Below are 12,471 nucleotides of genomic sequence, written 5' to 3'. Positions count from 1 at the left end.
ACTTTGAACTAAGTGAATTTCATGGGAAGCATTTATAATTAGAGAGTTTTGACTTGAATTGGTTCATTTTCTGTTTTGGTCATTACAAGTATTTTTTAAAATAAAATGTCTTCTAATTGTGCCTCTACAGAAAGGCAAACTACATTTAATTTAGGACACTGATTAAATATTTTACAAGCTCTTCTATGTTATTCTTTCATTCTTTTTAGAAAAATGTTTCTTAAAGTCAAAATAGTGCTTTTGAGGTCCATAAGAATTTTTGGTACAAAAAATAATAGTGTTTCTCTCTCTCTCATTGGTTATTTAAACACTTTGCTGTAAATTAAAGAGTTATTTCTCACATCAAATGGTTCCATTAGGCACATTCAAGTAAAATAACAAAATATCCAAGTAACAATGACAAAAGCCAAACATGGCTTGATAAAAGTCTACAGAGAGTTCTGTCCATTCTCTGGAATGGAATAAAGTTGTCACTTCCTTCAGCCAGACACTCACGTGGTTTGATGTCAATATCCACTTCCATCATGCAGAATAGTTTCTTAAAGACAGAGTTCAGGTATTCTACAATCAGAAGAACCATCAATAAAGAATCTGCATTTTAAAGGAAGCCGAATAGCTCATTTTCATTCTCAGTAGGTATCTGAGTGAACACCAGCATTTGAAGTGGAGTATTAGAGATTAAGCCAGACAGTTAATGGCCATCAGATGGAACATTCTGGGTCCAGTCTAGAATGATCAGTGTCATACACCCAGTCATCACAAGTATACCACTTAGGAAGAAGAACGCAGCCTGAAAAAAGAAAACATAAAAAGTGTCTCAGTTTCTGCTACTATACCCATAAAATCATGCACATTTACGGCACAAGTGCCATTGCTCATGGAGAACAAAGTAAAAGAGACAAGAGATCGCACTAAATAAGAAATTAGGCAACTTTCTTATACTTGGGATACTTTTTCAAATAAAAAGGTATTATTTATTTCAGTATAGCAGACCTCACCCCCAGCTGAGGAAAGTTAATGTAGCTGTTGATACCAGCCAGGATGTGCCACTGCATTGATTTATTCCAATTAGTATGCCTAAGATTTTATTCCAAGTCAGTATGTCGAAAACCAGTAAGAGTACCAAGATCAGTAAGGATAACCCAAATGACTGGGGGAGATCAGCTTTTCTGAACTGGCAAGCAAGTGCAACTATTACATATTTGTCTATACATACCCCAATCTTTTGCACTGACTTCATTGGTTCCTTCTTCACTAATTTGATGTAGAAGGCAGAAGGAAGTATAAAGATCAGCATGGCAGCTGCAGATGCACCTGTATTTAAAAAGCATAGAAATAAATATTTATCAACAGGTAAATATAATTAAAATAGATTGGAAATGCACTTTCCGAGACTTCAAAGACTACCTAAACTTGCATCAAAATGCTTACCGATGAATCCAAAGATGTCTCGAATAGTAGGGACAAAGATAACGAGCACGTTGGTAAACCCCAGAAGAGCAACTGTAATGGCACAGTGAAAGAGCAACTGTGATGGCACAGTGACGCCACCAGTTGAACTCTGTCCCTGCCCACAACAGTTGGGTAATGGAACTGCGGATCTTTTGAAGAGAAGAAAAAACAAGAACAAAAACCATGTTTAGTCTTGTTGTGGAAGTCTGTGACTGTCACCTAAACTAGACGTTCCTTCTGAAAGTATTTTAACACAGTTTTCCTTAACACTTCAGATTTTAACAGAAGTTGAAAAGCATGAAAGTAATTTTTAGGAATATTTACTTCCTCCACTTCCACACAGCTCTGTGTTTCTGGTCTGTTTCTCTTTTTGGTGATTTAGATTTTCAAAGCACAGGCAGTAACAGAGAAAACACAAGGAAAACCATCTATGTTTAACAAAAATAAACCCCAGGGTATTTTGTAACATCTAAGGACACTGTTCAACAATACACACCTAAATGGCCAGAATTCACATTCACAACGTACTTACAAAACCACACTGACTTCTGTAAGCCGATTATACAAGTACTTGCACTGTTGTATTAAGGGGCAATCTGTTCCAGTCCCCACTTAAACCATACCAGGAAAATAATATAACTGAATGTACTGGTATCTACTGCTTTGTAAATGTTGCCTACTTAATTTATTTGAATTATCAGTATAGAGATATTTCATCAAGCTTATTAGAATAAATCTCCTTTTTCAGTTAAGAGAAAACTGCTGTACATTAATAAATGGGATTTGCCAAATCAGTAAATGACTGCAGCAGGATAGGTGATGAAAATAAATATGGTAGTAAGATTACAAAAATAAATTACTTACTGGGAAAATAACTACAGGTACAGTGAGGGTTACAGCCATAAGTACAGCGAGACGCACAATAAGAAGAAGAACATCAGCACCCAGATAAGCAGAGTAGGTATGTAGCAGCTCTGGCTCAACTCTTCCTGTAAAGAAAACAGTATTTTAATTAGATCTAGCTGACATACTTCTCAGAAAACTACTTCTGCTCTAAAAATCCTGAGTGAATTTTACAGTTACAGAAATATGAATTGAAAGCCTCAACAGCTCCTCTAAGTATCTCTCCATTTTACACAGGGATAACCTGGAGGCACTGGATCTGTTTTAATCCTGTGCCTTGGGCCTAATTCTACTACCGATCTTCTGGGTGTGCACTTACAAATATATTAGAAAAACAAATGAACAGCGTGTATTTAGAACCCACAGTAAATCCTTGCTTATTCTAAACTAAAAAAGTAATACCGTGGTTTTGCAGAACAGAATTCATTTACAGGAAAGCAGTGAAGGGAATACTCACCATAAAATGTCAGGTATCCAAAGAGAGCAGCCAATAAATACATGAGGAACATGGCAAAAAAAGACACATAGGACACATTCATCATTCTTTTACGGCTTCGGCTGTAAGAAAGAAAAAGAAACATTATTAGCAATGAGAACATATTGATTTACACTACTTTTGTTTGTCCAGTGAAATTACAGACACGCATCTAACATTTACCTTTTCAGTTCTTCATAGATAGGAAGAATTGCAGGATGGCAGACAAAAGAAAATGTTAGGATTGGGACAGCATAGACAGTCTGAAAAACAAAAATATGTTTCTTAAGTATCTCAACAGACATAAGAAAAGTATTTTTAAAGATTTCATCAGCAGATATTTGAGATTTGACTTAGGTACCAACTATTCTGAAACTCTGGCAAAAAATAAAGCAACAATTTCATACTTTCTTAAACTCAGACCCTGAGGTACCAAATACTCTCAAATATCACTGAAGTCCACGCTGAGCTGAATGTACTTGCATTCAGAATTATAGTCTGCATCTCATAGGCTTAAGGCCATTGCTCTATCCCAGCAAAACCAGAACAGCCATTACAGCCCGATCTTGTTATTGGCTATCACACATACTTCTCTCCCATGTGTGAACATTCACCACTGCAACTGGGAGCACTCAAGAGAGTCAAGACTTTTGAAAAAGTCTATTCCAAACTTTAGCATACATTTCCCATTTGCGTGCTTTTACTATTTACTTCATATTCTCTTTCTTCAATCTACTTTTTAAAGTGCTTTACTAATTTACATGAACAGAACTTGAGAAAACTTGAGAACTGCTGTGCTGAAGAATGAGAGACGAGTTTATTGCCGCTCATCTCGGGCAGGCACCTCAAGCTCCTCTAATTTCTGTGCATTTGGAGCACGGAAACCCAGTTTACAGGAGGGAAACAGTGCCTAGCTCTACTGGGACAGAAAGTCTTAGTGCATCCCAAGTTTACAATTGGGCAGTTACTTGAAAGGAAGACCAAACTTATCTGCTATCTGTTAAGTCTTTCTCACTTATTTTCAGCAGGGAGTCCGAGTTTTAGTTAGTTACCTGTGAATTGAAGATGAAATATTTTGGCTTGCACACATCATCCCTCGTTATGTTTTCATTTATCAAAGGTGCCAATGTCACATTTATTAATGTCATGTTCATGGCATCCATAGGACAAGGAATCTGAAACATCTTCCAAATTACCTAGAAACAAAGACATGTATTTACTGTTACTTTGACTAATGCAGTATGTGAAGTTTTTCAGAAATTGCATTTAATTTCACTCTGAAATGCAGTTTTACAAGACTACACTTACCACAATCAGGAAGAAAACCATACACAGCAAGGAAAAGCCACTCGTATAGCCCAAATACCCTGTGTTCAAGAAACATAAGAAAATGTAAGATACAATAAACAGAAACACTATTCATGTCACAACATTATGACAGAACATATTCTGTCAGTGATTTCTTTAGGTTATCATTTTCTTAGTCTTACACAGCAGAAGTTAATTACCCCTTAACTTTCTGCTAATCAAAACCCAGATCTGAAAGTTCCCGAAGACATATTAGGGTCTGTACATACAGCCTGTGATATTAAACTCTGTAACTTAACATCCTCCCCTGAACAAAAAGCCCACACTAACAACTATGTGAACTGTTTATTATATATTAAGAATGATCATAGAATTAATTCTAATAGAATGTACTCTGAGATAACTTAGCTTCTTCCCTTCTGTTTTTATTGATTCACTTGAACTGTAGAAAGTAGTACCCTGAGGAAGTAATTCACATTGAGACTCTCAGTTAGCAAGGTTCCACTACAAGATTCTCTGAACAAATAACTGTTAATTAAATTGTTCATATAGATCACTGAATTACAGCGATTTTGGATAAAGCATCTGGCATGAATATTCTGCTACTGTGATCTAAAATTTAAAAGGTGACTTCTATTTACATTGCAAAGACAATTTAACTGCCCAGGGGTAGCATCCCTATTCTTTTGAAACTGTTATAGGATAGCTAATAACAATATGATGCTATCTCACTACTGACCAGGATAGGTCAAACTTTGTAATATGACCACAAAACAGAAAGTTATTGTTGAGCCTTGTTCTAAAGCTACCCTGTCTACTGTCCCTTTGTTTTCCACAAACACACCTGCAACTTAAGATACTTCTCTTGATCTGATTTTTTTTCTTTTTTTTTCCAGTAGACTGACAGCGATTACCTATCCACTAATTAGTCCCAAGAGACAAGCTTGGAGACAGCTGTTAATTCACATAGTATTACAAGACACACTACCAGCTCATTTCCCCACAGTAGTTTCAATGCATTTCTATTTTGATTTATCAACTGCTTACCTAAATTTTTCAGTAATGACAGGGGAAGAATAAGGATGAGAGACACCAGCAGCACTAAATAGTCACCATTAAGATACCATTCTCTGTAGGAAAAAAAAAAAGGTAATATATGTAAGTAACCAAAACATTTTAAAATTATGGAATCTGCAGTTTACTCTTCACTCTTATCTTCTCCTACAACATATGACTTCTTAAAAAAAATGTAGTACCAGCTGCCACAAAGCATTAGCATTCAACTTACTATATGGACCTAAAGCCCTACAGTACCTTCTTATCTCACCCCAAACCTGCATTGTGCCTTTCCTTTAGTGTCCCTTTCTAAAATTAATATGCAACTGAAAGTCAGAAGACAGGAAAGTAAATGACTTGTCAGAAAAATGTCAACTGATATCAAATATGGAAAAATAGTAATTTGCTTAAATGCTGGTTCCCAGCTCTCTAGATATCTTAAAATACTGCAGGACCCCAGCAGGGTGGTGATCCACTTCTAATGGAAATACAATTCTGTTGGGTATCCTGTGGGAGTTAAAGAAAAACAGGTGAGGGCTGGAGTTCAGGCAGTAGCTCAAGCCCACTGGCTGAGAAAACTCCACCAAGCACTGAGAGTCTCTTGGAGGCATGTTTAGTCCCTTTCAGTAGGGAAACTACGATAAGAACCTCAGAAGAGTTTTTTCCTTCAGATAATTTTTGTCATTTATTCCATAAGCAGCAGTTATTCTTTGACAAAACATTTTGGAGTGACAGAAAAACAAAGTTGTATCTGTGTAAACAGAATGCAATTTCACTGAACTAACAGAAAAACTCATACTGAGTATTTAATTGTGGCAGAGTAACCGCTTTTTCATCTGTTCCACAGGATTATCCTACATGCTTTAAGAAATTAAAGTGGCACTAGGCATTTATTCCCAAATACTAATATTTCATATCCCATCTATTAACATTTTAAAATGGATTGTATGCTATTTAGGCAAAAAAAGGAAAAAAATAAATTACTTAATTAGAAATTTGTGCATTCAAACACAATTGCTGAATTATAAGCCTACATGATAGAGGAAATGTTGAGTAACTTTAAGAGACTTGCTCTGGATTTATGTAGCAAATCCAAAAACAATTTGGTTATCTTCTTCCCCAGTTTTATCTGGGATAACTAAATGAAAAAAAAGTATTTCAGAAAGTTCAGATGTGTAGAATATCAACATCATGTACCTTTTGTTGTCTTTTTTAAAAAAAATGTAGTAGTCTTGTAGTAAATTTAAAAGAAATCAGAGCACAGGGACTCCTTGCATTTGATGCAGTCATAATAGTGTGCACTGTTATTATGCACACCCCACACGGAGGCTATCAGGACTTTCAGATCAAGGACTTAAGAGGTTTTTCTGTGCTGAAGAGTAAAGAATGGGATTGTACAGCTTCAAAATACTTTTAAATTTTAAAAGCTTTTAAAAATTGCTAAATGGATTTTAATAATGGAGCTAGTACTTGTAATAGTCTCAAAATTCCAGAATATCTTCTACAGTAAGGATTATCTTGGGACATAACAGGGAAGTGCTTACATTTTAGGCATCAAGCTGCCAGAGTGGAATCCATGCCAATGGCAGCCACCCAGACTCCCCTAAGCAATGCATGGAGAGAGTCAGTTAAACGGGGTCCACAACTGTCAGAGCACTGAGAAGAAAATTTACTTTAGATCAGCATACAGCTACCTAGTACCAGCCAACAAGAAAACACTTAAGATACAAATCTCAATTTCTCAATTCTCTCTGCCAAGTACTGCAGAGCACCAACTGTATCCAGTGAGATTCACAGTCCTTAACTTTCCCTCAAACTGTCACCGATTTTGAATTCTTCTCTGAAGACGGGACAGTTAAAAATACTTGCCTCCAAGCCCCCTTGCAAGTACTGGTTATGCCAGGGACTTTCTTAAGTAGAAAATAAATATTTGAATTCAGCCAAAGGAGGGAAACAAGCCTTTCCAGTGAACAATTTGTAAACATTACACTATTAAGTAAATAGAGTGGGTGCATTCTTCAAGTACATAGAAGAAGAAAAAAAAAAGGAAAAAGAAAAGATGGCTAGTGCTGTTGTCATGACAATATCAGCAAGCTGTATGAACACCACCAAATGGCTTGAACCCCTTGGGCAACACAGGCAGAAAAATGCCTACCTTCTGAACTCAGGCTTAGGTGTAAGTTGGAGTCTTGAGCTGCTCAGCCCTCTCAAGACTGGGACACTTCAGGACAAGGCACAGAAGTACAACTCTGAAGAGTGAGATTTATAGCACTTAACTCTATCCATCTGAAGTCAGGCATCTTATTTAAGACAGCTGTTTTTACACTCCCTCTCAATACAGAGTGATAAGATATATCGCTCTCTGGAGATGCCTGAAACAGGTGTCTAAGCCAGACCACACTACAAAGAACCACTTTTCTCCACTGATTATACAAAAACCAGAGTAAAGACGAACTCAAAAATCTAACTTTCAGACAATATGTTTAGATAAAATAAACTCTACCCAAGACACTCACTGTTAAAGCCAAGCAGGAAAGCCACTATGGAGTCAAGATATCTCCAGGGCTAAATGGCAATCCATCTGTCATTTTAATCTTGGGTATGTAACTTCTGGTTTAGTTCAATGTTTAGTTACCATGTATTTTTGAGAAGTGTTCCTTAAGACATTCATTACATAACTGCACCTTATTCTTATATTTAATCACTTCCCACAATATTAGCACTAGAAAACCAAAATAACCAGTCCAAACCAGTTGGAACACAGTAAGAAAAAAAAGAAAACAACCACATCCACATTTACCTTTTCTTATCAAGAGTATGTACTGACTGGTACATACATTAACACTTACCTGATGTTCTTTAGAGAACACTGTAATATGATGCGATACCTGTATTTTTCTACACTTTTCCCAGGACAGGCTGGATCTAAATGAAGTGGAGCACTCAGGGGAAGGGCAAACTTACTGTATCTCTGTCTGAGTAAGAAGCTACCCTATGGTGTATCGAACGTGGTCTTCATATAAAAATATATACAGTCTCCGTATTTGTTTCTCCTAATAGTTTCTCTGATGAGGAGTTCTAACACCTACCCTGTGGTCTCTTCGATGTTCATAAATGTCTTGATGACCAATGGTAACTCATATTTCACTATGAAGAGGTAGCTTGACATAGCTGTAGGTGAATAACATCATAGATCATTACAAATATAGAATATGTCACAAGATGCAAGAATCACATAACATGTTTCATAACTTCACTTGAACACAAGCAGTTCATGAACACATGTTGTGTGAAAAAAAGTCTCCAAGAATAAGTAGGGAACAATTACTATTGAGAGTACAGATATTTTAAGATCTTGTCCTCACCTCCAATGTTCTGCATTGTAATTGATCCAGAAGCAGCAAGTTTTCCAGCCATACCAAATGCCTTCATTCCCAACTGTTCATACAACAAAGATCCTAAAAGAAAACAAAATAATCCATTGGAAGGGTGTGTTTTACAAAGATATCATATGGAAAAAGTACCGTATGTTTTTAAAATAGTAATTTGCATACCTCCTTCATTAGCAGTCTTCAAAAGGAGATGCACTGAATACAAAGAAAATATTGAGACAACCAGCAGGAGTATCCTGAGGGGAGAAAAAAAAAAAAAGCACATTTTTAATAGCCATAAATGACTTGTTGTAACCTTAATAAAAGTAGATCAAACATAAAAATTAATCACATTAAAATATGATCTGGAAAAAAACTGCAGATTCTAAGGTCAGCTAAAAGCATTCTGAAAACTCAATGCCTAGTTTAGAAAGGATTTTATACTAACATACATTTCATTGGCACACTGAAAAATCCTGGCCTAGGATTAAGCAACACTTAGATTCAGTATAAGGTGGCATAAGCACAGGCAAGTGTCAGGCCACTATAACTGGCAACATTTGATATAAAAAACAAAGTATCTATGGGAATCTTTTTTGTATCACTGTAAGAAACTATTTCTCCTGTCTTCCTATCCTTGTTCAACAGTGTGTCATGCACCTATTGAACAACCAGTTGTGACCAAGGGTAGCTCAAGCGAAGATTATCTGTAAGCCTGAAACAAATCAGCTTTGTAGCTTAATCCTGTGTTACATCTTTTTTTATGTAAAGATGAAACTGCAAAAGCCTTAAAGAATTTACTGAAAATTCAGAGGTATTGAGAGCTGTGTCTCAAATGGAAATATGTATTTATTGTCAATTAAAAAAACCCACAAAAAAACAACCACACAAAATCAACCAAAAATACTTTCTTTGCTCAAAAGTTACTCTTCACATGTGCTTACATGGGAATCGCTTGTTTATCTTCCCCACTGCTTTTGCACGTAATACATATTATTTCCAGAAGCACATTTGCAACATCTAAAATTCGGATCTCTCAACAACCAATCTCTCCCACAGCAAATGCACTTCCTGGAGTGGCACGCTAGGGGGGACTTCTCAGCTGCTGAAGAACACAGTGGAAAATTACAACGCATTCAGAAAAAAAACTGGCCTCTTACACCAATACAAGCATTCTGCTTTATAGGAAAGCTAAGAATCAATACAAGTGCTGAAAAATGGCAAGCTCCGCTCAGAGCTCCCAGAGTACATTTCCTTTCGTGTCATTTTTAACATTGTTGAAATTAGTAAACAGAGCACAAAGAACTGGACACACGAATATCTGAGAAAAGCTTCACAGATCTGAACAAGGAATCCAGGAAACTTGCGTTACTGAGCAAATTCAACACCAACACACACACACAAATAAACCTCTATTTCTGACACGTAGAGGTTACCCAGGATTTAATTCAGCCATCAACTAGAAACAGCACAGTGAGACATGCAAGTGCTACATTTAATTAAAACAGCACAGATGCTGGACCCCTCAGTCCTAACCTCAAATGGCTGTTGACAAGATCAGTCAGCAAATTGATTTCGAAGCTCATTTAGTTCTTGGCTTCCAGTCTGTATCATTCATTTATTTAGTGCTGACACAAGTGACAAGTCACAGCACTGACTCAAGTGACTCCACAGAGTCTTCGAAGAATTTACTGCCTTAATCAACTGCATCTGGATCTGAATTTGTAACCTAGTTATTAAAGGATGTCTGTAATGTCAGTGTTATCATAAATCCTCAGTATCATCAGTGATTGCTTCCCTGCCTTGGAACTATACAAGCTACACTAAGTTTTGAAAGGCAACAAGCTAGTCTGTCTTTGAAACAGTACTAACACAAACAGATCTGAATGCAGCATCTGGAAATGAAAGGTAATTGAACAACCTCAGCACCTAAGTGTTAAATTCACATTTTTGAACATCTTTTTAAACATCTTTCTCTTCAGATGCAAATCTGTTCAAATACAGAACCTTAAATTCTTCTCTTTCCTTGCCTCAGAGATGTTCATCACAATGTGCATCACATTGATTATCTTGTATGTGCTACAGAACATCTTTAGAGCATGAAACTGATGTGTAGAGAGATGAAGTATCTATCTTTTCTGAATTCATGCTGCTAAGTTGTTCATTCAGTCTAGCATAATCTCAGTAAATTGAAAGTCTTAGCAAAAAATTAACTAATCACCATGTATTTACAACAAATTCCTTCAGATCAAAACTTCACACATTGGTAGTTTCCTCGGGAAACTGGAACACACTGAAATATCTGTAAGTACTCTGACCTATAACTTTCTGGAAATCTGGCAACAGAGTAAGGTGAATTTTGAACTAGATGTTACTCTTTGCTTGTCCTTGGAACACTCAGTACATGTATCTATTTTCAGGATAAAATACCAAGTTTCATTAAACCTACCTATCAATTCCAATTCCCATGCAGTCACCGTTACTACGTGTTGTGCGAGTTGAACTGCCTCCAATATATAAGAGATGTACTTTCCCAAGACATGTAGAAGCACTGTGTATTATTGTTTCCTCATGCCATCTCCAATTACATTACTACAGTCCTGTCTTATACCTGAAACCTTTTGCCAATGTGGACAATATTTTAAAAGCAGACACGGCCAGACTTGCAAGAGGCAAATAAAACAACCCTCTTCCACCTACATTTTTCTCCCAACTCTCTACAGTCTGATCCTGTACTTGTTGTGAAATTATGACTTTCACTAATTGAAAAGTCTCTGTTGTCACTAATTTCAATCGGTGAACTCAGAAGGAAAAAGCTAATACAGACTTCAGTCTCTTAAGCAGAGCCTCTCTTTACCACATGGATAACAGAATTTTAAAGGGAAGTCTATCAGTTATTAATGGAGAAACTACAGCTAAGTAAAGGAAAATTCACTCCAAGATGTTTTGGGGGTTGCAGAACCTGCAAGGGATCTGCTTATTTTTTGCAAGTCCTTCTGAATGCATTGGAATCTCTTAATTTAAAAGAAGCCATAAATCCTTAAATGCAACTGTGTACCTACGGCAATGACTGTGTATTTGGTAAAGGTCATAGTCTTACATCAAGTATTCTTTCCATTATTAATTACACAGCAGAAAGATTTTTTTTTTTGATGAATCAAAAGATACTTACACAAAAAGAGCAATTCCAGTGTTAGCCATGGCATAAGAAAGACCAAGGATGCCACTACCCACAATAGCATTGCTCAGATTAAATACTGACATTCCAAAGGAAGTAGTACCCGGATGCTGAGAAAAGGGAAATAGGCAGTAATTAATAGTAAGTCATTATTTATTCCAGAATTAAAAACAAACAGAAATTTGGCAAGAAAGCTTTTTTTATTATTATTTTTTTGAAATGCCATTGCTATGTACTTACATACTGAGTTTCATATTTCTTCTTTCCAAGATTGGAGTCGAGCAAGAAATTTTGATTCTCTGGATCAATATCCGCATAGTGGCTGTAAAAAAACATTGCATCATTAGTGACGACCACGGGCACCTTGCCTATTCACTTCCCGTTTAGCACTTCCAATCCACTCCGAAGGGAAAAACACTGGAACGACCCAAAAAGAAGACACCCCTCCAACACCTGCCCAGTACACAAAGCACTGTGCAATGTTTACGTCTGCAGCCCCTTCCACGTGTGTGTCACCTCCAGACCCGAGGCGGCATTTTTGGGGGCCGAGTGCCCGCCCTCCCGGGCGGCAGATCTCCCTCACCTCTTCATGGCAGCCGGCTTGGTGGGGTAAGGGTAGGCGAAGTCGTTGCTGTTGGAGCTGTAACTGCTGCTGTCCTCGTCGGGAGAGATGTTGAACTTGCCCATCTCGGCGCTGCTCATGGCGGCGGTGGCGGCACGGGGGGCCG

At 37.1% G+C, this 12,471-nt stretch overlaps 1 protein-coding gene across 1 annotated transcript; it reads right to left on the bottom strand.

Annotated features, from left to right (window-relative positions):
* Positions 1–347: 347 nt before the first annotated feature.
* On the bottom strand, positions 348–12,453 carry SLC38A2 (solute carrier family 38, member 2). The gene is given in 16 exon segments (XM_010181703.1): positions 348–790; positions 1,217–1,314; positions 1,432–1,543; positions 1,545–1,601; positions 2,317–2,441; positions 2,813–2,913; positions 3,014–3,093; positions 3,883–4,026; positions 4,139–4,197; positions 5,186–5,268; positions 8,284–8,365; positions 8,560–8,652; positions 8,749–8,822; positions 11,738–11,853; positions 11,984–12,065; positions 12,327–12,453. Coding segments are annotated over 16 exon segments (1,524 nt in total). The 5' UTR covers positions 12,446–12,453; the 3' UTR covers positions 348–691.
* Between the last annotated feature and the right edge of the window lie 18 nt (positions 12,454–12,471).

This window comes from Mesitornis unicolor, unplaced genomic scaffold (genome assembly GCF_000695765.1).
Source record: "Mesitornis unicolor isolate BGI_N332 unplaced genomic scaffold, ASM69576v1 scaffold49843, whole genome shotgun sequence".
Classification (NCBI taxonomy): Eukaryota; Metazoa; Chordata; class Aves; order Mesitornithiformes; family Mesitornithidae; genus Mesitornis; species Mesitornis unicolor.
This window is presented reverse-complemented; position numbering and strand designations above follow the sequence as displayed.